At 40.3% G+C, this 26,242-nt stretch overlaps 1 protein-coding gene across 1 annotated transcript in view; it reads right to left on the bottom strand.

Moving 5' to 3' along the window:
- AP2B1 (adaptor related protein complex 2 subunit beta 1) overlaps window positions 1-26,242 on the bottom strand; it is a 457,689-nt gene that overhangs the window by 135,412 nt on the left and 296,035 nt on the right. The window contains exon 15 of the mRNA XM_053707425.1: window positions 418-459. Within this exon, the coding sequence (XP_053563400.1) occupies window positions 418-459 (42 nt within the window). The remainder of the gene's footprint in view (window positions 1-417; window positions 460-26,242) is intronic.

Genomic DNA, 26,242 nt, shown 5'->3' on the forward strand with positions numbered 1-26,242 from the left:
GGACCCACGTAGCACTGCTGCTCCTGAGAGGAAACTGCCGCTGATCAAATCAGCAGCACTAGTTTTATAGCCGTGTCATATGACTAGCGACGCTGATTGAATCAGTGGCAGTTTCCGATCAGGACCAGCAGTACTCTACAAGTCCTGAGTGGTACTTGTACTATGTGTTTAACCCATTTGTGGGGGTTAAACACAGAGGTGCAGGGTTGCTAGTCTTAAAATGAAATGCTCAAACAAATAAGAGCATGTCATTTTTCGACTATAATGGCCCTTTAAGCAACCAGGAATTTATATATAGTAGGCTATTCTTACTTTAGCACTATAATTAGTTATTCTTACAGTCTGGAGGCACTATGTTTATTTAAGAAATATACTACATTTACAGTTCTCAGTTATAATTAATGGATGCAAACTTACCGCTGGACTTCCACCTATTCCACCTCCAAGGTCACTTCCAAGCTACAAAAATAAATAAATAAAATATATTTTTTTTATATATGAGTTAATCATTTCTATTTACAGATGTGCACAATCTTATATTGTTACAGGGCAGTTAATGTGGTGATCTTTACAAATACATTGATAGAGTGCTTTTTAAAGGTTATTAGAATGTGTTTAATAAGTTATATTTCATAAACAAAATATTGATTTAGGTATATATCATTTTTTCCATGTGTCCCTGTATTGGAATGGGTCGAACTGGGTTACTGTTTGCAGAAAGGGTTTTAAGAAGATGATCAAGCATACTGTTTAAGGTACCATAAAAACAAATCTTCACATATAGGGCTTTACAGGAGCATAATTAAAACATGAAAGAATCACAGATTATATGGAACAATATAATAAATGATTTATAACTTCATAACTGCAAACAAAAAAAGTGTACTATCAAAATAATTACTTTATGAATGCACTGGGGGTGCATTGCCTGGGCAGTATGCGTTGTTACAACAGCATATGTTCACATTTCTAAAGTGAACATTTTATAAGTGAGACACTAATATAAGAATTATACAAGAATTATACTCAACACTCACTACAATGCTGCTTATTAAGACAACATTCTGCCTTTTGGCATTTTCTGAAGAAATGCACACTACATCAAGCTAATCACATTCTCTCTCTTCTGCTTTCAGGTACATGAATGGTATCCCTGCTCATCTGCAACCTATTCCCTGCATTCTAGTGCTCTCTTCTCTCCTGTAACTCTCTTTTGGAATATGTATATGTATATTGAGCAAATTATTTTAGGTTTTAATTTAGTCCTGCATTTATTGTAATCTTATCCCAATGTCTTACTGCTGTTTTGTTAATTGCCATGTGATGTCCAATCCTTATCAATACCTGCTATTATTCTTAAATTTATAGCCGTTATATGCCATAGCTCCCACCTCCTCAAAATTTTACTGTCTTGTTTATCTTAACTTATCTCACCCTGACCTGACCCGAATCCAACTCTCAATTGGCCTTTTAAATTGTCTTTTGACTTAGCAATTAAGTAATTTAGTGGACCCAGCTGATTGCCCTGCCTATATATTTAACACTAGCTTGAGCTGTGCATAGCACTGGGGGTGCATTGCCTGGGCAGTATGCGTTGTTACAATAGCATATGTTCACATTTCTAAAGTAAACATTTTATAAGTGAGGCACTAATATAAGAATTATACAAGAATTGAACAAGGGGCAAGACATAAGGCAAGTACTCTTGTAATATTGTGTTTTATGTATCTCATTGTTTCCTTATGCAAGTACTGTTGTAATACTATGTCTTATGTGTTTAATTGGTTCCCACTTTTATAAAAATGCTCAATATTTTTATATTCCTTTTTGCTACCTCTTGTCTCTACTACTTTATTCAATTACTCACCTTACTTTTGTATTCATGAACTTTATCTATTCCTAAACACTCTCCCCCCTGCACCTCGCCTCAAAAACAGTCTCATTACTGCAAATCTGTATCTCATCTCATGTCACTCTTCCTCTCTTACTTATACTAGCTGCGGGTGACATCTCCCCTAATCCTGGTCCCCAACAACTTCCTAGCCATGCACATCCACGTGTACCGTTCCATAGACTCTGAAAACAAAACTCTGGTAACCTTACTCACATTCCTCTTGCATCTAAAGCCACTACCCCTTTCACTTGTGCACTCTGGAACTCTCACTCTGTTTGCAACAAGCTCACTTCTATACATGACCTCTTTATCTCCCGCTCCCTCAACCTTCTGGCTCTAACAGAAACCTGGCTCTCTCCACTAGACACAGCATCCACTGCTGCTCTGTCTCATGGGGCCTCTACTTCAGCCACACTCCTAGGTCTGATAATAGACAAGGAGGTGGTGTAGGTATTTTACTCTACTCTCGTTGCACCTTCCAACAAATACATCCCATCTCTTCCCTCACATTTTCCTCATTCGAAACACACAATTAGCTTATTCTCTCCCCTCTCTATACATGTTGCAGTCATATACCGTCCCCCTGGCTCAACTCAATTTCTAGATCACTCTGCTGCCTGGCTACCTTATTTCCTCTCCCCAGGCACCCCTGCCCTCATTCGTGGCCATTTTAACATCCCTCTTGACACTTCTACTGCCTCCTCTGCAAAACAACTTCTGCAACTCACTTCCTCTTTTGGTTTGTCACAATGCATTGACTCTCCCACTCACAAAGATGGTCACTCCCTTGACCTGATCTTTAGCTATTGATGCACTATTTCATACTTCACAAACTCCCCTTTTCCTCTTTCTGACAACCATTTCCTCACTTGCAACATCTCATCCCTCCCTACAACTCTCCCTCTTTCTACTCCTCACACCAAACTTCACAGAAGCATTATGTCATTAGATCAGCAACAGCTTGCTAATTTCCTCAAACCTCTCCTCTCATCCATCTCCTCCTGCCCTGACCAATCTATCTGCCACTATAATTCCACCCTTACATTGGTCCTTGACAATCTGACCCCTCTTACCATTGCTTGGAAATCACAGTGTCATCCTCAGCCCTGGCATACTCCTCTGCCACGGTACCTACGCAGATGTCCCCGGACTGCTGAGTGGCACTGGAGAAAATCTCGGAGTTCAGCTGATTTCCTTTATTACAAGTTCATTTTGAATTCCTACTATTCTGCCCTAATTTTCTATAAGACACATTACTTCTCTAATCTTTCTTCAAACCCAAAACATCTGTTCTCCACTTTCAATATTCTTCTCCGCCCTCCCCCTAATACAACTTCTCTGTCAGCTCAAGACTTTGCCAGCCACTTCAATAACATAATCGACTCCATCAGAAACAAAATCAGCTCTCAACATATTTCCATTTTCTCACACCCTCAAACGCTCGCAATCAACCACAACCCACATAGCCATAAATTTTGCTCCTTCTCCCCTGTTACTGAGGAAGAATTTTCGGCACTTATACTGAGCTCTCACCTCCCTACCTGTCCTCTTGACCCTATCCCCTTAAAGCTGCCCCCCTTCCTCTCTTCCACCCTTATCCCTATACTCGCACACATTTTCAACCTCTCCCTCAGCACCGGTATATTTCCCATCCCTCTTGATCCAACCACCACCCTTTTTCCCTACTCCCTCTTGCCTAACAGCTTCTCAAAAAGCTAGTATATGCACGCCTATCCCATTTCCTTAAACTCTCTCTTCGACCCACTGCAATCTGGATTTCGTCCCCATCACTCCACAGAGACAATCGTTAAGGTTACCAACTACCTACTTACAGCAAAATCAAAAGGCCACTTCTCTCTGCGTATCCTCCTTGATCTGTCCGCAGCCTTAGATACTGTTGACCACCCTTCTTTTGCTCCAAACCCTCCAATCATTCGGCATTTGAGACACAGCCCTTTCGTGGTTCTCTTCCTAGCTGTCAAACCGTACCTTTAGTGTAGCCTTCTCTGGGGCCTCCTTTGCCTCCTCACCACTTTCTGTTGGGGTACCGCAAGGCTCTGTCCTCGGTCCCCTTCTCTTATCAATCTACATGTCATCATTAGGTTCCCTAATAAAGTCCCACGGGTTCCAATATCATTTGTATGCAGACAACACCCAAATCTACTTCTCTGCCCCAGACCTATCTCCTTCCTTGCTAACCCGTTTCCCTCACTGTCTTTCTCACATCTCTTCCTGGATGTCCTCTCACTACCTAAAGCTAAATCTCTACAAAACTGAGCTCCTTATTTTCCCTCCTTCTTCAAAAATCTCCACCCCCAATCTCTCTATAACTGTCGACAACTCCATCATTACCCGTACCCCACATGCCCGATGTTTGGGGGTCACACTTGACTCAGATCTTTCTTTCACTCCTCACATTCAGTACTTGGCTAAATCCTGCCGATTCCACCATAAAAACATCTCTAAAAATAGACATTTCCTTACAAAAGACACAACTAAGATTTGAATCCACTCTCTCATCCTTCCCCGCCTCAATTACTGCAACTCTGTCCTCTATGGTCTCCCCAGCTGCCGCATAGCTCCTTTACAATCCATAATGAATACCTCTTGCCTCCAGGATTAAACACACAATTCTCACTCTGACATACAAAGCCCACAACTGCACTGCTCCCCACTATATCTCAGACCTTGTCTCCAGATACTCTCCCTCCTATCCCCTTCGCTCTGCTCATGACCTCCTACTCTCCTCCTCTCAATACCTCCTCACACTCCCGCTTACAGGACTTCTCCAGACTGGCTCCCATCTTGTGGAACTCCCTGCCTCGCTCCACAAGACTCTTCCCTAGTTTGGAAAATTCAAGCGCTCCCTAAAGACTCTACTGTTCAGGGATGCATACAACCTACACTAACCTTTCTTTATACAGTTTCCTCTCCTCCATTACTATCCCTTTGAACCCCCTTAACATGTAAGCCTAAGAGCCATGCTGTTTGTAGATCACATTCTTTAGAGCTGACTACAACAGTGTGACTCTTGGCAGGGCCCTCTACCCGTCTGATACCTATAAATGTTTCCTTGTATTCCGCCTATGTTTATAGCGCTGCGCAATCTGTTGGCACTCTACAAATAACCGATAATAATAATAATGATTTCTATGGTTCTACAAATGCTTACATTTCTGATCATGTACTACCTAGTGGCACAAAACAAGTGTTATTTTTTGTGTAGTGTCAGTAACCTACCAGCTATGTCCAAAAATGCAACAGCACTAAAAACAGATCTTTATTAAACCATAAGGGCCCAAAAGAACAGAGACAATGTTTTTAATGATTAAAGCAGGGGTCGACAATTCTGATTAAAATCTAGGAGCCACTAAGAATATTTAGGAGCCCGATATACTTTCAGGAGCCAGACAGTGGTATTTGCATATAGATATATGGAGAATAATCCAAAAAGTTAGGAGCCAGGGATAACATTCTAGGACTCCCTGGCTCCTGGGTTTGTGAGCTCGGGATTAAGGATTAATACTGAAAATATCTTTCTACTTTTTGACCCTTATTAGCTAATAAAGGTCTACTTGACTTATTTTGGTTCTATTGCATTTTGAAGTCAGTAGTCTGACTTGGGGTATATGCAAGGACTCCAGGCACATGCATAAGGCACTGGACTCTATATATGCTATATGCGTCTGTGGTTTAAAAGGCCATGATACCCAAATATTGAAACACTTGAAAGTGATGCAGCAAAGCTGTAAAAAGCTGACTAGAAAATATCACCTGAACATCTCTATCTAAAAAAAAATATATATATTTTACCTCAAAAGTTCCTCAGTAGCCACATCCCATTGTAAAAGGACTTCTAAGCAGCAAATCAGTATGTCTGTCCCGGGACAGGCAAAGGGGCGAGCTTTGTGAAAACTCATCTTATTTCCCTATTCAGTTTAAGGAAGTTTACTATGAAATCTCATGAGATCAAAGTAAAAGAGTTCATTACCTCAGCACTGTTGATGCTGATTGGCTGCTGTTCATTTCTTCATTATTATTTTTTACCTGCAGCTGGACAGCAGCTGAAGTATAACTGTTTACACATAACTTAGTCTGCTGAGCTGAGGAAATTGTGAGGTAAAATATCTTCCTTTTTTACATAGAGATGCTCAGGTGATATTTTCATGTCAGCTTTTTACAGTTATACTGCATCAGTTTCAAGTGATTTAGCATATAATTATTATGTCCCTTTAATGATATTGACTAAAACTACAGATCTTGAGGTCTGCTTGCTAATCATACTATATCCTGCTTCCTGATGACACTTTTACGAATATTACATTACACTAGGATCCCCACAATTATACACACTTACACATCTAAAAAATCATTCATTATAGGTTGTCTTACTAGACAAACTGTACTGATTTACTCATTTAATCCATAGAATGCTAGTTTTTATGCACTACGACAAACAGCTTACATAAATAAAAATATATGCATTGGCTACAATTAACCTTTTTTGATAGATAATTAAAATATTGTTAGTTCTAGTGTATGGTCTCTTAGCCTGACAGCACTATCTCAGCTTTTGTTATCACATGTGCTAGACTGATTATATGCAGGTCTAAATGTTATGCCTATATCATGACGTTTCACTCTTGCAACAGAAAATTGATTTTTATACAATATAACTGAAGGCACCAGTTTCACCATAGGGAAATGGTATAAACTGGTACATTCAGAAAAAATATAATAGTGCTGCAACAGAATTCTTTTTTTTTTTGTATGAGTAGCAATGATTGGTTCTGAAAAATACCCATCACTCCACCTTTAAGGTGGACTTTATAAATGCACGTTCTACCCTGACATTTGTTTAGTGAGTCTCATCTGTTAGCAAAAATCCAGTGAAGAAACTATTTACACTCTTTTCAGCTTAAGAACCATGAACAGTTGAATGGCTGTTCTTACTAGTTAAAAACAATAGCATACTAATAGTCACTAACGCAATATATAAGAGAGATAATTTTAACCCATATATAAGAAAGAACTAAATAACAACTTGCTTCTAAATAATATTTAATTAAGTGGACATATTAAAGGTTATTTATGAATTCTTTATATACCGTATCTTAGCTGGATAATTTAAAATAGCATGAAGGGCAAGTGTCAAGAGAACGGGGAGGTTAGAATCATGCATGATACTCCTGAATGACCATATAATGCACAAGTATAATGGAATGTTTTGTACTGGAGTAGTGATAAAGAAGGAAGGGTCAGGCATGCTTTCCTACTGGGTAAGTTAGGAGCCATGCACATTCATGTCTCTATTTGAGCTATTTATATTATTAGGAACGCGAGCTTCATAACTAAATGTTTATGATCGTGCACAAGAATCAATAACGAAGGCCAATGAGGGGAGAGAAGATAATGAAAGTTAGTCAGCGTATGACTGAAAGAGAACCAGTTACCCATTGCGTATCCTCTCCCATCTGCAGAAGTAGGCGGGACACAGGAGGAAAGAAGCAGAAAGGTTACTATCAGCAAAAAAGAGAGCTGAACTATATAAAATAACAGTGTCTACAACAATGACGCTTCCATCCCTGGCAATTACCAGTTGAAAACAAGATGCTACTGTTCTTTTCACATCAGCATGAGTTCTGCTTCTAGTGCCTGGGTGAGGACAGGACGTTCCAGACACAGGGAAAAAACAAATTGATTTTGCTACAGATATCTATAAAAGCTATCTGCTAATCTGTTTCCTGATAATGCTGCAAGCCCCTCTGACATGTGAGAATAGGCCACATGTTTGCTGGTATTATAGGAATTTATGCAAACCATATAAATATAACTAAACTGTTTATCTAGGAATCTGATGAAATACAGCTTGTTTTGAAGCATATAACCATATAAAGAGTATATACATTAGAGTGTGTTAATAACCTTAGTATTCAGTATTTTGACCATAATCTTGGCACTACAGTCTATCAATAATTATGTATTCAACTACATAAATAAAACAACAAACAGTTTAACGTATGGGTCAATACATAATCTGTGGATAGGAGCAAGCAGCTATATGTATCTTACACAAATTAATAACATTGAAAAAATGTAATCATCTTAAAAAAATATAAATTTGAATTTAAACTTAAAGGGGCAGTAAACCTAAAAAATAATTTTATATAATTCTGCACATAGTGCAGAAATATATAACATTAGCTTAGCGCCAGCTTTGTAAAGCAAAGGGTTAGATAGATATTTTACAACGAAAACAGAACGCCGCTCCTTGCTCTTACTGAGCGGGTCTGTTTTCTTCTAAGGCATGCTATCTAATCAGAGCCGGCCCGATCGCGCTATTAAACTCAATGTAGCTCGCTTCCGCTACCAGACCAGAGCAAGAGCGAGCTACATTGAATTTAATAGCACAATTGGGCGCGCTGTGACAGCATGCCCGCGATGCGCTTAGAAGAAAACAGACCCGCTAAGTAGAGCCAGGAGCGGCGATCTGTTTTTGTTGTAAAATATCTATCTAACCCTTTGCTTTACAAAGCTGGAGCTAAGCTAATGTTATATACACAGTGATATCTATTCCCCTTCAATGCACAGACAGGCACAAATGAATTTGTATATATGAAACGCATTTACTCAAATCTAAATGGCTTGACAATGTCAAATTCTGGACTGCAAACCCTTTAAGCCCCCTAACAACTGCCCTGCAAACAGATTTAATCTGCATTTCTCTTTAAAACAGTTTAGCAGAACAGCAATGAGTAACAGAGAGTAATCTATGAGATCATAAAAAAGGAATTTAATGGTAAGTATAAAATCCTGTCCCCCCCCCCCCCCCACACACACACACACTGGGTAACAAGACTAGCTGCCTTGAAGCCTGTGTGTATTTGTGTGCATGAATTCTGTCCTAATTTTATTTCTACACGTCGTCATTGTAACCCTTTTACTGGGGCATAATAGTAGTGATAATGTTTATGGAGAATCAGAGGTTTGTTTCTTTATATATTCTTCCTTTCAGATTGGCAGAAGAGAAACAAAAACCTTGCACCCTGGTTAGCTGCATTACATGGTGTAAAGAAATATTTAATAATAAGCAATTTTTAATTAAAATATTTAGAGGAACCTTTCATTTTTACAATGAGTAACTGGCATAAAGAAGATGATGAGCCACTTCCATTGGGTTTATCAATTTTCAACTTGGAGAAAGGCAGAAAATTCAAACAAATTGCCCAAAAGGAACATGATCCCCATGTACTCCAGTCTGCCTCACTATTGCTTCAGTTTTACCATTTAGGGAAATGGTAGAAGAAGAAACGGAGAACCATACCAAGAGAATCAAAACTGGATAAGATAGAGAAAAATAATAATAAAGAAATTGTGTTCTTCATGTCGGCTCATGAAGCAGAACCTGGTTAGTTGCAGTGAAAAGTATAAGAGAGCACAATAGAGCAGACTGATAAAGAACCAGTCTCCTTAAGAAAAAAGCAGGGAGGAAACAAATCAACTACAAAAATATAATTTATGAATACCTGATTCCACGAGCCATTACTCCTGGGAAGTCAACTCATGGTTACTAGGTGGAGGCAAAAAAACATAATTTATGTAAGAACTTACCTGATAAATTAATTTCTTTCATATTAGCAAGAGTCCATGAGCTAGTGACGTATGGGATATACAATCCTACCAGGAGGGGCAAAGTTTCCCAAACCTCAAAATGCCTACAAATACACCCCTCACCACACACACACAATTCAGTTTAACAAATAGCCAAGTAGTGGGGTGATAAAGAAAAAAGTAAAAAGCATCAACAAAGGAATTTGGAAATAATTGTGCTTTATACAAAAAAAATCATAACCACCATAAAAAAGGGGGTGGGCCTCATGGACTCTTGCCAATATGAAAGAAATGAATTTATCAGGTAAGTTCTTACATAAATTATGTTATCTTTCATGTAATTGGCAAAAGTCCATGAGCTAGTGACGTATGGGATAGCAATACCCAAGATGTGGAACTCCACGCAAGAGTCACTAGAGAGGGAGGGAAAAAATAAAAACAGCCATTTTCCGCTGAAAAAAAATTAATCCACAACCCAAAAACAGAATTTATGTTTACCTGATAAATTACTTTCTCCAACGGTGTGTCCGGTCCACGGCGTCATCCTTACTTGTGGGATATTCTCTTCCCCAACAGGAAATGGCAAAGAGCCAGCAAAGCTGGTCACATGATCCCTCCTAGGCTCCGCCTACCCCAGTCATTCGACCGACGTTAAGGAGGAATATTTGCATAGGAGAAACCATATGATACCGTGGTGACTGTAGTTAAAGAAAATAAATTATCAGACCTGATTAAAAAACCAGGGCGGGCCGTGGACCGGACACACCGTTGGAGAAAGTAATTTATCAGGTAAACATAAATTCTGTTTTCTCCAACATAGGTGTGTCCGGTCCACGGCGTCATCCTTACTTGTGGGAACCAATACCAAAGCTTTAGGACACGGATGAAGGGAGGGAGCAAATCAGGTCACCTAAATGGAAGGCACCACGGCTTGCAAAACCTTTCTCCCAAAAATAGCCTCAGAAGAAGCAAAAGTATCAAACTTGTAAAATTTGGTAAAAGTGTGCAGTGAAGACCAAGTCGCTGCCCTACATATCTGATCAACAGAAGCCTCGTTCTTGAAGGCCCATGTGGAAGCCACAGCCCTAGTGGAAGGAGCTGTGATCCTTTCAGGAGGCTGCCGTCCGGCAGTCTCGTAAGCCAATCTGATGATGCTTTTAATCCAAAAGGAGAGAGAGGTAGAAGTTGCTTTTTGACCTCTCCTTTTACCAGAATAAACAACAAACAAGGAAGATGTTTGTCTAAAATCCTTTGTAGCATCTAAATAGAATTTTAGAGCGCGAACAACATCCAAATTGTGCAACAAACGTTCCTTCTTCGAAACTGGTTTCGGACACAGAGAAGGCACGACTATCTCCTGGTTAATGTTTTTGTTAGAAACAACTTTTGGAAGAAAACCAGGTTAGTACGTAAAACCACCTTATCTGCATGGAACACCAGATAAGGAGGAGAACACTGCAGAGCAGATAATTCTGAAACTCTTCTAGCAGAAGAAATTGCAACCAAAAACAAAACTTTCCAAGATAATAACTTAATATCAACGGAATGTAAGGGTTCAAACGGAACCCCCTGAAGAACTGAAAGAACTAAGTTGAGACTCCAAGGAGGAGTCAAAGGTTTGTAAACAGGCTTGATTCTAACCAGAGCCTGAACAAAGGCTTGAACATCTGGCACAGCTGCCAGCTTTTTGTGAAGTAACACAGACAAGGCAGAAATCTGTCCCATCAAGGAACTTGCAGATAATCCTTTTTCCAATCCTTCTCGAAGGAAGGATAGACTCTTAGGAATCTTAACCTTGTCCCAAGGGAATCCTTTAGATTCACACCAACAGATATATTTTTTCCAAATTTTGTGGTAAATTTTTCTAGTTACAGGCTTTCTGGCCTGAAGAAGAGTATCAATAACAGAATCTGAGAACCCTCGCTTTGATAAGATCAAGCGTTCAATCTCCAAGCAGTCAGCTGGAGTGGGACCAGATTCGGATGTTCGAACGGACCTTGAACAAGAAGGTCTCGTCTCAAAGGTAGCTTCCATGGTGGAGCCGATGACATATTCACCAGATCTGCATACCAAGTCCTGCGTGGCCACGCAGGAGCTATCAAGATCACCAACGCCCTCTCCTGATTGATCCTGGCTACCAGCCTGGGGATGAGAGGAAACGGCGGGAATACATAGGCTAGTTTGAAGGTCCAAGGTGCTACTAGTGCATCTACTAGAGTCGCCTTGGGATCCCTGGATCTGGACCCGTAGCAAGGAACCTTGAAGTTCTGACGAGAGGCCATCAGATCCATGTCTGGAATGCCCCACAGTTGAGTGATTTGGGCAAAGATTTCCGGATGGAGTTCCCACTCCCCCGGATGCAATGTCTGACGACTCAGAAAATCCGCTTCCCAATTTTCCACTCCTGGGATGTGGATTGCAGACAGGTGGCAGGAGCGAGTCTCCGCCCATTGAATGATTCTGGTCACTTCTTCCATCGCCAGGGAACTCCTTGTTCCCCCCTGATGGTTGATGTACGCAACAGTCGTCATGTTGTCTGATTGAAACCGTATGAACTTGGCCCTCGCTAGCTGAGGCCAAGCCTTGAGAGCATTGAATATCGCTCTCAGTTCCAGAATATTTATCGGTAGAAGAGATTCTTCCCGAGTCCAAAGACCCTGAGCTTTCAGGGATCCCCAGACCGCGCCCCAGCCCATCAGACTGGCGTCGGTCGTGACAATGACCCACTCTGGTCTGCGGGAGGTCACCCCTTGTGACAGGTTGTCCAGGGACAGCCACCAACGGAGTGAGTCTCTGGTCCTCTGATTTACTTGTATCTTCGGAGACAAGTCTGTATAGTCCCCATTCCACTGACTGAGCATACACAGTTGTAATGGTCTTAGATGAATGCGCGCAAAAGGAACTATGTCCATTGCCACTACCATCAAACCTATCACTTCCATGCACTGCGCTATGGAAGGAAGAGGAACGGAATGAAGTATCCGACAAGAGTTTAGAAGTTTTGTTTTTCTGGTCTCTGTCAGAAAAATCCTCATTTCTAAGGAGTCTATTATTGTTCCCAAGAAGGGAACTCTTGTCGACGGAGATAGAGAACTCTTTTCCACGTTCACTTTCCATCCGTGAGATCTGAGAAAGGCCAGGACTATGTCCGTGTGAGCCTTTGCTTGAGGAAGGGACGACGCTTGAATCAGAATGTCGTCCAAGTAAGGTACTACAGCAATGCCCCTTGGTCTTAGCACCGCCAGAAGGGACCCTAGTACCTTTGAGAAAATCCTTGGAGCAGTGGCTAATCCGAAAGGAAGCGCCACGAACTGGTAATGCTTGTCCAGGAATGCGAACCTTAGGAACCGATGATGTTCCTTGTGGACAGGAATATGTAGATACGCATCCTTTAAATCCACCGTGGTCAAGAATTGACCTTCCTGGATGGAAGGATTGTTCGAATGGTTTCCATTTTGGACGATGGAACCTTGAGAAACTTGTTTAGGATCTTGAGATCTAAGATTGGTCTGAACGTTCCCTCTTTTTTGGGAACTACGAACAGATTGGAGTAGAACCCCATCCCTCGTTCTCTTAATGGAACAGGATGAATCACTTCCAGAAGATAACCTTGGGAGACCATTTCTAGCGCCCAAGGATCCAGAACATCTCTTGCCCAAGCCTGAGTGAAGAGAGAGAGTCTGCCCCCCACCAAATCCGGTCCCGGATCGGGGGCCCGCATCTCATGCTGTCTTGGGAGCAGTGGCAGGTTTCTTGGCCTGCTTTCCTTTGTTCCAGCCTTGCATAGGTCTCCAGGCTGGATTGGCTTGAGAAGTATTACCCTCCTGCTTAGAGGACGTAGCACTTGGGGCTGGTCCGTTTCTGCGAAAGGAACGAAAATTAGGTTTATTTTTGGCCTTGAAAGACCTATCCTGAGGAAGGGCGTGGCCCTTGCCCCCAGTGATATCAGAGATAATCTCTTTCAAGTCAGGGCCAAACAGTGTTTTCCCCTTGAAAGGAATGTCAAGCAATTTGTTCTTGGAAGACGCATCCGCTGACCAAGGTTTTAACCAAAGCGCTCTGCGCGCCACAATAGCAAACCCAGAATTTTTCGCCGCTAACCTAGCCAATTGCAAGGTGGCGTCTAGGGTGAAAGAATTAGCCAATTTAAGAGCACGAATTCTGTCCATAATCTCCTCATAAGAAGAAGAATTACTAATAATCGCCTTTTCTAGCTCATCGAACCAGAAACACGCGGCTGTAGTGACAGGGACAATGCATGCAATTGATTGTAGAAGGTAACCTTGCTGAACAAACATCTTTTTTAGCAAACCTTCTAATTTTTTATCCATAGGATCTTGGAAAGCACAACTATCTTCTATGGGTATAGTGGCGCGCTTGTTTAGAGTAGAAACCGCCCCCTCGACCTTGGGGACTGTCTGCCATAAGTCCTTTCTGGGGTCGACTATAGGAAACAATTTTTTAAATATGGGGGGAGGTACGAAAGGTATACCGGGCCTGTCCCATTCTTTATTAACAATGTACGCCACCCGCTTGGATATAGGAAAAGCTTCGGGGGGCCCCGGGGCCTCTAGGAACTTGTCCATTTTACATAGTGTTTCTGGAATGACCAGATAATCACAATCATCCAAATTGGATAACACCTCCTTAAGCAGAGCGCGGAGATGTTCCAACTTAAATTTAAAAGTAATCACATCAGGTTCAGCTTGTTGAGAAATTTTTCCTGAATCTGAAATTTCTCCCTCAGACAAAACCTCCCTGGCCCCCTCAGACTGGTGTAGGGGCCCTTCAGAAACAATATCATCAGCGTCCTCATGCTCTTCAGTATTTTCTAAAACAGAGCAGTCGCGCTTTCGCTGATAAGTGGGCATATTGGCTAAAATGTTTTTGATAGAATTATCCATTACAGCCGTTAATTGTTGCATAGTAAGGAGTATTGGCGCGCTAGATGTACTAGGGGCCTCCTGTATGGGCAAGACTAGTGTAGACGAAGGAGGGGATGATGCAGTACCATGCTTACTCCCCTCACTTGAGGAATCATCTTGGGCATCATTTTTACTAAATTTTTTATGACATAAATCACATCTATTTAAATGAGAAGGAACCTTGGCTTCCCCACAGTCAGAACACAATCTATCTGGTAGTTCAGACATGTTAAACAGGCATAAACTTGATAACAAAGCACAAAAAACGTTTTAAAATAAAACCGTTACTGTCACTTTAAATTTTAAACTGAACACACTTTATTACTGCAATTGCGAAAAAGTATGAAGGAATTGTTCAAAATTCACCAAAATTTCACCACAGTGTCTTAAAGCCTTAAAAGTATTGCACACCAAATTTGGAAGCTTTAACCCTTAAAATAACGGAACCGGAGCCGTTTTTATATTTAACCCCTTTACAGTCCCTGGAATCTGCTTTGCTGAGACCCAACCAAGCCCAAAGGGGAATACGATACCAAATGAAGCCTTCAGAAAGACTTTTCTATGTATCAGAGCTCCACACACATGCAGCTGCATGCCATGCTGTTCTCAAAAACAAGTGCGCCATACCGGCGCGAAAATGAGGCTCTGACTATGATTAGGGAAAGCCCCTATAGAATAAAGTGTCTAAAACAGTGCCTGCCGATATTATTTTACAAAAAATACCCAGATTAAATGATTCCTCAAGGCTAAATATGTGTAAATATGATCGATTTAGCCCAGAAAATGTCTACAGTCTTAATAAACCCTTGTGAAGCCCTTATTTACTGTCTGAATAAAAATGGCTTACCGGATCCCATAGGGAAAATGACAGCTTCCAGCATTACATCGTCTTGTTAGAATGTGTCATACCTCAAGCAGCAAAAGACTGCTCACTGTTCCCCCAAATGAAGATAATTCCTCTCAACAGTCCTGTGTGGAACAGCCATGGATTTTAGTAACGGTTGCTAAAATCATTTTCCTCATACAAACAGAAATCTTCATCTCTTTTCTGTTTCAGAGTAAATAGTACATACCAGCACTATTTTAAAATAACAAACTCTTGATTGAATAATAAAAACTACAGTTAAACACTAAAAAACTCTAAGCCATCTCCGTGGAGATGTTGCCTGTACAACGGCAAAGAGAATGACTGGGGTAGGCGGAGCCTAGGAGGGATCATGTGACCAGCTTTGCTGGCTCTTTGCCATTTCCTGTTGGGGAAGAGAATATCCCACAAGTAAGGATGACGCCGTGGACCGGACACACCTATGTTGGAGAAATATAAGTTTATTCTCATAAATGAAAGGAAAAAACTTAAATCAAAAGCAGAAGAATCAAACTGAAACAGCTGCCTGAAGAACTTTACTACCAAAAACTGCTTCCGAAGAAGCAAATAAATCAAAATGGTAGAATTTAGTAAATGTATGCAAAGAAGACCAAGTTGCTGCTTTGCAAATCTGATCAACCGAAGCTTCATTCTTAAAAGCCCACAAAGTAGAGACTGATCTAGTAGAATGAGCTGTAATTCTCTGAGGCGGGGCTTGACCCGACTCCAAATAAGCTAGATGAATCAAAAACTTTAACCACGAAGCCAAGGAAACAGCAGAAGCCTTCTGACCTTTCCGAGAACCAGAAAATATCACAAATAGACTAGAAGTCTTCCTGAAATCTTTAGTAGCTTCCACATAATATTTCAAAGCTCTTACCACATCCAAAGAATGTAAGGCTCTCTCCAAAGAATTCTTAGGATTAGGACACAAGGAAGGGACAACAATTTCTCTATTAATGTTGTTAGAATTCACAACCTTAGGTAAGAATTTAAATGAAGTCCGCAAAACCGCCTTATCCTGATGAAAAATATATTCACAAGAGAGAGCGGATAATTCAGAAACTCTTCTAGCAGAAGAGATGGCCAAAAGAAATAACACTTTCCAAGAAAGTAATTTAATGTCCAAAGAATTCATAGGCTCAAACGGAGGAGCCTGTAAAGCCTTCAAAACTAAATTGAGACTCCAAGGAGGAGAAATTGATTTAATGACAGGCTTGATACGAACCAAAGCCTGCACAAAACAATGAATATCAGGAAGTTTAACAATCTTTCTATGAAATAAAACAGAAAGAGCAGAGATTTGTCCTTTCAAGGAAGGAAGACAAACCCTTATCCAAACCATCCTGAAGAAACTGTAAAATTCTAGGAATTCTAAAAGAATGCCAAGAGAATTTAAGAGAAGAACACCATGAAATGTAAGTCTTCCAAACTCGATAATAAATCTTTATTAAAACAGATTTACGAGCCTGCAGCATAGTATTAATCACTGAGTCAGAGAAACCTCTATGACTAAGCACTAAGCATTCAATCTCCATACCTTCAAATTTAATGATTTGAGATCCTGATGGAAAAACGGACCTTGAGATAGGTCTAACCTTAGTGGAAGTGGCCAAGGTTGGCAACTGAACATCCGAACAAGATACGCATACCAAAACCTGTGAGGCCATGCTGGAGCTACCAGCAGCACAAACGATTGCTCCATGATGATCTTGGAGATCACTCTTGGAAGAAGAGGCGGGAAAATATAAGCAGGTTGATAACACCAAGGAAGTGTCAATGCATCCACTGCTTCCGCCTGAGGATCCCTGGACCTGGACAGGTACCTGGGAAGTTTTTTGTTTAGATGAGATGCCATCAGATCTATTTCTGGAAGCCCCCACATCTGAACAATTTGAGAAAACACATCTGGGTGGAGAGACCATTCTCCCGGATGTAAAGTCTGACGACTGAGGTAATCCACTTCCCAATTGTCTATACTTGGGATATGAACCGCAGAAATTAGACAGGAGCTGGATTCCGCCCAAACAAGTATCCAAGATACTTCTTTCATAGCTTGAGGACTGTGAGTCCCACCCTGATGATTGACAGATGCCACAGTTGTGACATTGTCTGTCTGAAAACAAATGAACGGTTCTGTCTTCAACAGAGGCCAAAATTGAAGAGCCCCGAGTATCGCATGGAGTTCCAAAATATTGATTGGTAATCTCGCCTCTTGAGATTTCCAAACTCCTTGTGCTGTCGGAGATCCCCAAACAGCTCCCCAACCTGAAAGACTCGCATCTGTTGTGATCACAATCCAGGTTGGACGAACGAAAGAGGCCCCTAGAATTATACGATGGTGATCTAACCACCAAGTCAGAGAAAGTCGAACATTGGGATTTAAGGATATTAATTGTGATATCTTTGTATAATCCCTGCACCATTGGTTCAGCATACAAAGCTGGAGAGGTCTCATATGAAAACGGGCAAAGGGGATTGCGTCCTATGCTGCAGTCATGAGACCTAAAACTTCCATGCACATAGCTACTGAAGGGAATGACTGAGACTGAAGGTCTCTGGTCTGTTAGAGACAAAGTCATGGACACTGAATCTATCTGGAAACCTAAAAAGGTTACCCTTGTCTGAGGAATCAAAGAACTTTTTGGTAAATTGATCCTCCAACCATGTCTTCGAAGAAACAACACTAGTTGATTCGTGTGAGAATCTGCAGAATGTAAAGACTGAGCGAGTACCAAGATATCGTCCAAATAAGGAAATACCGCGCTCTCTGATTACAGAGAGTAGGGCACCTAGAACCTTTGGAAAGAGGCTAGGCCAAAAGGAAAAGCAACAAATTGGTAATGCTTGTCTAGAAAAGAGAATCTCAGGAACTGATAGTGATCTGGATGAATCGGAATATGAAGATATGCATCCTGTAAGTCTATTGTGGACATATAATGCCCTTGCTGAACAAAAAGGCAGAATAGTCCTTATAGTCACCATTTTGAAAGTTGCTACTCTTACATATCGATTCAAAATCTTTAGATCCAAAACTGGTCTGAATGAATTTTCTTTCTTTGGGACAATGAATAGATTTAAATAAAACCCCAGACCCTGTTCCTGAAACGGAACTGGCATGATTACCCCTGACAACTCCAGGTCTGAAACGCACTTCAGAAAAGCCTGAGCCTTTACTGGGTTTACCGGAATGCGTGAGAGAAAAAAATCTTCTCACAGGCTGAATCCTATTCTGTACCCCTGAGAGACAATACTCTGAATCCAATGATTTTGGACCGAATTGATCCAAACATCTTTGAAACATTTTAATCTGCCCTCTACCAGATGAGCTGGAATGAGGGCCGCACCTTCATGCGGACTTGGGGGCTGGTTTTGATCTCTAAAAATGGCTTGGATTTATTCCAATTTGAAGAAGGCTTCCAATTGGAAGCAGATTCCTTGGGGGAAGGATTAGGTTTCTGTTCCTTATTTTGTCGAAAGGAATGAAAATGGTTAAAAGCTTTAGATTTACCCTTAGGTCTTTTCTCCTGAGGCAAAAAAACTCCCTCCCCCCCAGTAACAGTTGAAATTATTGAATCCAACTGAGAACCAAATAATTTATTACCTTGGAAAGAAAGAGATAGCAATCTGGACTTAGAAGTCATATCAGCATTCCAAGATTTGAGCCACAAAGCTCTTCTAGCTAGAATAGCTAAAGACATAGATTTAACATCAATTTTGATAATATCAAAAATTGCATCACAAATGAAATTATTAGCATGTTGAATCAACTTAACAATGCTAGACAAATCATGATCCAATACTTGTTGCGCAAAAGTATCCAACCAAAAAGTTGAAGCAGCTGCAACATCAGCCAAAGAAATTGCAGGCCTAAGAAGATGACCTGAATATAAATAAGCTTTCCTTAGATAAGATTCAAGTTTCCTACCTAAAGGATCTTTAAAAGAAGTACTCTCTTCCGTAGGAATAGTAGTACGTTTAGCAAGAGTAGAGATAGCCCCATCAACTTTGAGGATCTTTTCCCAAAACTCCAATCTAACTTCTGGCAAAGGATACAATTTTTTAAACCTTGAAGAAGGAATAAAAGAAGTACCAGGCTTATTCAATTCCTTAGAAATCATATCAGAAATAGCATCAGGAACTGGAAAAACCTCTGGAATAACCGCAGGAGGTTTATAAACAGAATTTAAATGTTTACTAGTTTTAATATCAAGAGGACTAGTTTCCTCCATATCCAATGTAATCAACACTTCTTTTAACAAAGAACAAATATACTCCAATTTAAATAAATAAGAGGATTTATCAGTGTCAATATCTGAGGCAGGATCTTCTGAATCAGATAGATCCTCATCAGAGAAGGATAATTCAGTATGTTGCTGGTCATTTGCAATTTCATCAACCTTATGAGAAGTTTTAAAAGACCTTTTTACGTTTATTAGAAGGCGGAATGGCAGACAAAGCCTTCTGAATAGAATCAGAAATAAATTCTTTTAAATTTACAGGTATAGCTTGTGCATTAGATGTTGAGGGAACAGCAACAGGTAATGAACTACTACTAATGGATACATTTTCTGCATGTAAAAGTTTATCATGACAACTATTACAAACCACAGCTGGAGGTATAATCACCACAAGTTTACAACAAATGCACTTAGCTTTGGTAGAACTGTTATCAGGCAGTAGGGATCCAACAGTGAATTCTGAGACAGGATCAGATTGAGACATCTTGCAAATGTAAGAGAAAAAAACAACATATAAAGCAAAATGATCAATTTCCTTATATGGCAGTTTCAGGAATGGGAAAAAATGCAAACAGAATAGCCCTCTGACATAGAAAAAAGGCAAGAGGCAAATCGAAATGGGGTCTAAAATAATGAACGTAACTCCACGCCAAAATAATCTTGCGCCAAGAATGACGCAATAAACTTTAGCATTTTGGGCCCTCGCGAGCCTAATTCTGCCTGCAAATTTGAAAAATGACAGTCAATTGAAAAAAGACTACACCCCAGGTAAGAAATAAATTTCTAAAAATGCATTTCCCAGATATGAAACTGACAATCTGCAAAAGGAAATATACTGAAACCTGACTCATGGCAAATATAAGTACAATACATATATTTAGAACTTTATATAAATACATAAAGTGCCAAACCATAGCTGAGAGTGTCTTAAGTAATGAAAACATACTTACCTGAAGACACCCATACAGATATAGCAGATAGCTAAACCAGTACTGAAACAGTTATCAGTAGAGGTAATGGAATATGAGAGTATATCTTCGATCTGAAAAGGGAGGTAGGAGATGAATCTCTATGACCGATAACAGAGAACCTATGAAATAGACCCCCGTTAGGGAAATAATTGCATTCAATAGGTGATACTCCCTTCACGTCCCTCTGACATTCACTGTACTCTGAGAGGAAACGGGCTTCAGCATGCTGAGAAGCGCATATCAACGTAGAAATCTAACACAAGCTTACTTCACCACCTCCATAGGAGGCAAAGTTTGTAAAAAGTGAATTGTGGGTGTGGTGAGGGGTGTATTTATAGACATTTTGAGGTTTGGGAAACTATGACCCTCCTGGTAGGATTGTATATCCCATACGTCACTAGCTCATGGACTCTTGCCAATTACATGAAAGAAATTCACCAAACTCCAAGAGCCCTAAAAACCCCTCCCATCTCACTGGTAAACAAGTTTGACGTATACTAAAGCAAGGAGAAGAAGGAAGGTAGGAAAGGATAAGAGCAAGAAAAAAAGAGCAGGGAAAATAAGAGGAGTACATTTAAACTGCTGCCAGAAACAAATATAATTAAAATCTAGCAATCTCTTGGATTCTCACCACCATGAAAGAAATTAATTTATCAGGTAAGCATAAATTATATTTTCTTTCATAAAGGTCGTTTAAGTCCATGACCCATTACTCCTGGGAAGCTTATACCCAAGCTGTAAAGACCACGAATAATGAGGGAGGAACAAAATCATTCTTAATTATAAACAGGGTATATCCTTTAAATCAAAACCTTTTTAAATATCAAATGTCCAGAAACTACTGCTTTATGTACTTTTCCACCAGCACCAAATATCTGTGCGCAAATGTGCAGCCATCAACTTGTAATGCAGATAAGCTACCTGCTAGGCAACAAATAAAATGCCCAGGAAAAACTGACCTAGTAGAATGGGTAAGATGTTAGGAGGCTAACATACCTCCAAAACAGTTTATGAATCAAAAGCTTTAATCAGGAAACTGAAAAAAAAAACAGCTGTTGACATCTTACCCCTTCTAATATAAGAAAAAAGAACAAAGGAGCTACTAGAACAACCAAAAACTCCGCCTGAGGATCCCTGAACCTCTCAAAATATCTGTAGAGCCTGTCGTTCAACCGAGAAGCCATCAGATCTATTTATAGAAGACCCCATCGATCCACAATCTGATAGAAAACACAATGAAGAAAACACTTCTCCGGATAAAGAGACTAGCGACACAGAAGTCTGCTTCACAAAAGCTCACTCATGAAATATGAGCTGAAGAAACTAAACAGAGATTAATATCTGCGCAGAAAAAAAAAATCAGGACACCTCCCTCATCGCCAGGGTACTGCGAGTTTCGTCTTGATTATAGAAATAAGCAACCACTGTGACACTGTTTGATTGTTAACGCAGATAAGTCTCTCTTCAACAGAAGCTAGCTCTGAAGAGCCCTGAAGATTGCACAAAGTTCCAGAACATTTATAGGTAACCTTGCCTCCCGAGGTGATCAAACTCGTTGCACCCCAACCTAGACTAGCGTTTGTTAAGATCACAGCCCAATTTGGACGAACAAGAATGCTTCTATAACAAAGCACTGATGATTAAAGGGACAGTCTAGTAAAAGATAAACTCATGATTCAGATAGGACATGTAATTTTAAACAACTTTCCAATTTACTTTTATCATCAAATGTGCTTTGTTCTCTTGGCATTCTTAGTTGAAAGCTAAACCTAGGTAGGCTCATATGATAATGAGCCTCTTATCACATGCTTTTTTATTTGCTTTTAACAACAGGGGAGTCCTAGTTCATGTGAGCCATATAGATAACATTGTGATTACGCCCGTGGCTTGTGGCAGACACTCCACTAATTGGCTAAAATGTAAGTCAATAGATAATAAATAAAATGTCATGTGATCAGGGGGCTGTCAGAAGATGCTTAGATACAGTAATCACAGAGGTAAAAAGTATATTAATATACTGTAACTGTGTTGGTTTTGCAAAGCTGGGGAATGGGTAATAAAAGCATTATCTATCTTCTTAAACAATAACAATTCTAGTGTAGACTGTCCCTTTAATCCACCAAAAACAGGATTGTCTTGCTCAGAAATTCAGTATGATTGCTGCATCGCTGACTAAGCTGAAAAGGCCTTAAGTGAAACCAAGAAAATGGAATAGCATCTGATGCTTTGAAAAGTTGATTCTTCAACCAGGCTCTTGAAGAAACAACAAGAGTCTGTTGGTATGAGATATTGTTAAACGGAGCCTGTACCAAGATATCATCCAGGAAATGAAACACCAAAATAACCTGAGATCTTATTACAAACCTAGGATTTTTTTAAAAATTCTAGAAACGGTACCAAGACAAAATGGAAAAACAACAAAATGAAAATGCTTGTCCAGAAATTCAAATCTTAGAAGCATATAATGATCTCTGTGGATCATTATCAGGGATCAAATCTCTTGTACATATAAATTGCCATTGAAAAACCCTGAAAAACTTGTTTAAAGTCTTAAAATGCAGAATCGGCCCATAAGTCCCCCTACTTCTTGGGAATGATGAAGAGGTTGAAATAAAATCCCTGGCTTTGATCCAACCTTGGAACTGGGACTATAAGTCCCATACATTCCAGATCTAAGACTAACTGAAAGAAGGATCTTCGCAACATGAAATAGAAGAAACCTTCCCCTGGAAGGCCTAGATTTGAACCAAATCTGTATCCCTGGGAAACTAAATTTAGAACCCATTGATCCTGAACAGATTGAAACCAAACCCCCTAAAAAAAAAAAAGGCGTAAGATTACGCCTTTACCAGAAGTTCTGGATCAGGGGCCGCCCCTTCATACTGACTAAGTAGAAGAGACAGGTTTCTTAGACTGTTTAGACTTGATCCAACCTCAAATCTGACTGATAACCCCTCTCACAAAAGAACACCTGGAGTACCTCTATTCTTTACCTTCCCCCTGTGGTGGCATAGATAAGAATGGTTTACCAGTGAGGTGGGAGGGGTTTTAAGGGCTCTTGTTATTTTAAGAAACTGTGCCTCCTATTCGTGGCCAAGAATGGAATTCCCAGGAGTAATGGCTTGTGGAACCTTATAGCAAAAGCAACATGGGGAACTATAAATTAAGTTAGATGAATGTGGATATTCAGGAAAGCATGTTAGAAATGTTTGAGAAACTTGTGAAAAGTCTAGAAGTCCATAATTGGAAATTAATGTAACAGAAAAGGATTAGCGCTCGAGAGATTCCATCCAATATTCAGAGAAACAGAAATAGAGTAGAGCAAGCCTACCCCAAGCAGAAGATGAACACAGAAAGTAATTGGTGGGGTTATGCAACTGCCACTGCTGATTGTCTCACTGTCTGTTTTCTGCTTGGCACCAACAGTTCTCAAAAGCAGGATTTTATCTGTGTGTTTTACCCCTTTGAGGGCCTTAAATACACAGAGTTCCTGTGTGAGTAGTGCAAAAATTATGTGAATTAGAACCACTGTATGCAGCACACCTTATTTAGTTAAAGCAAAACTGTAGTGAAAAATTGCATGGTCTAAGGTATGGAGCACAAGCCTTGGGGGGAAAAGAACAACAACAGGTAAAATACTGAACAAAAGTTTAAATGCCTAGATAGAAAAACTTGTTTTTAAATAGTTAAAAATGTACCTTGCAGTATCAGAGCTTGCTCAGGAACAGTCCTGAACCAGACAAATCCTGGAGGTTTGGGGGAGCCTGAAAAGGAAGCCTTAGGAAGGTACCATTTTTGCCAGACAATAACACTTTAGGGAGTAACGCCAAGATATTTAGGCAATGGACTAACCATTAACTTATACATAGCCCCAATCTGCTAAAGCAAGGCATATGAATTGACTGTCAACACTTACTCATTTTAAAAAATGCTGCAAACAGAAAGCTTTATGAAATCAACCATGAGCAGAAGAAACTGACAGGGAGGAATCAAAGAAGTCAATGAGTATCCTTAAAACATTCTTCCTTTGGTCTTCTAAATTACCATATGTAAGCCATGACTGGCAATCGGACACTAGATAGGATTTCCAAGGAATGGTTGGAGTGTCCATCAAGGATGCAAGCTTTTGCCTGTTGAGGCCCCAAAACCAGATGCTGATAATTGTCACAGTTTACCAAAATAAGGAACTTGATGAATCCCCATTTAAGAGTAATCTAACAGAAAGTCTCCACCTTTTAAACATTTTTTTTTCTGAAATACAACAACCGAAATCTGATACCCAGCAGGTAGCTGGATGAGAGACCAAGAAGGTTGTTCTCTGTAGGGCATATAATCGTTGCCACTCTGGGTGTAACCATGATTGATGTATGAGACTGTAGCTAAATAGCTGTTTTCATGAGCACACAGAGCTAGGAAATATGCTTCCCTCTTTGTAGTTAGTCTCCTGAGATCTGAGGGTGAACCACACCATGTTCCCTCCCTGGAGGCTTGAATTAGTCATAATGATGTTCTAGAGTTCTAGACAGGCTTAGCTGCTAGTCACAATCTCTGTATGCTGTATACAATAACCAATTATAATACTTACTGTGCTGGGATCAAGCAGCCTTACCAGTGCCATGGCTTGTAATACGCAGTCTCCCTAAAGTAGTTACTTCATGCCAGGCAGTGTTAAATTAGATTCTATGGTAGTTAAAACTGCCATGTATAGAGAATAATTTTATAAAGGAGAAGGTAGTTTGGGGCGAAGTGAGAAGAATGGAAATACAGAAACACAGATTCTGTCAGGAAATAAAAACCAGACTGCTAATATTTCCTTCTGAAAAAATGAAGGGTCAATGATCTAGTTGTAAATAGGTAGGCTGGGAAATGTATGGTGCTAGGATAGAGTGTGCTACACCAAACATACTTATATTAGACTGCAATGGTGTTACTTTATTGCAATGTGAAGGGTTTTCTGTGATTGAGGCAAATAGGTTAAGGAAAATAAAAAGGCACCATCTGCAGATTGAGAGAGTAGGAATACTCTATGCTATCCACATGAGAATGGAACGAATAGTTTCCATCTTTAAGGACGGCACTCTGAAGAATTTGTTTAGACTCTTGAAATCTAAAATTGGTCTGAAGGTTCCCTCCTTTTTGGGAACCACAAACAGATTGGAATAGAATCCCAGACCCCGTTCCTGTATCAGATCAGGAACAATCAGTCCCAGGTCGGAGAGGTCTGGAACACAGTGTAAGAACGCCTCTCTTTTTGTCTGGTCTACAGATAACTTTGAAAGCAGAAACCTGCCCCTGGGAGGAAATATCTTGAACTCTAGTTTGTATCCCTGGGACACAATGTCCACCGCCCAGGGATCCTGAACATCTCAAACCCAAGCCTGAGTGAAGAAGGAAAGTCTGCCCCCCACAAGGTCCTGTCCCGGATCAGGGGCAGGCCCTTCATGCTGCTTTTGATTAAGTAGCAGGCTTTTTGGACTTTTTCCCCTTGTTCTAAAACTGATTGGGTCTCCAGGAAGGTTTGGACTGCTCCTGCTTGGAAGAAGGAGTGGAAGGATTTCCCTTGAAATTTCAAAAGGAACAAAAATTACTCTGACGTCCCTTTTGTTTATTTCTCTTATCCTGAGGGAGGAAAACAGAATTTATGTTTACCTGATAAATTACTTTCTCCAACGGTGTGTCCGGTCCACGGCGTCATCCTTACTTGTGGGATATTCTCTTCCCCAACAGGAAATGGC

This window comes from Bombina bombina, chromosome 3, assembly GCF_027579735.1.
Source record: "Bombina bombina isolate aBomBom1 chromosome 3, aBomBom1.pri, whole genome shotgun sequence".
NCBI classification, from domain to species: domain Eukaryota; kingdom Metazoa; phylum Chordata; class Amphibia; order Anura; family Bombinatoridae; genus Bombina; species Bombina bombina.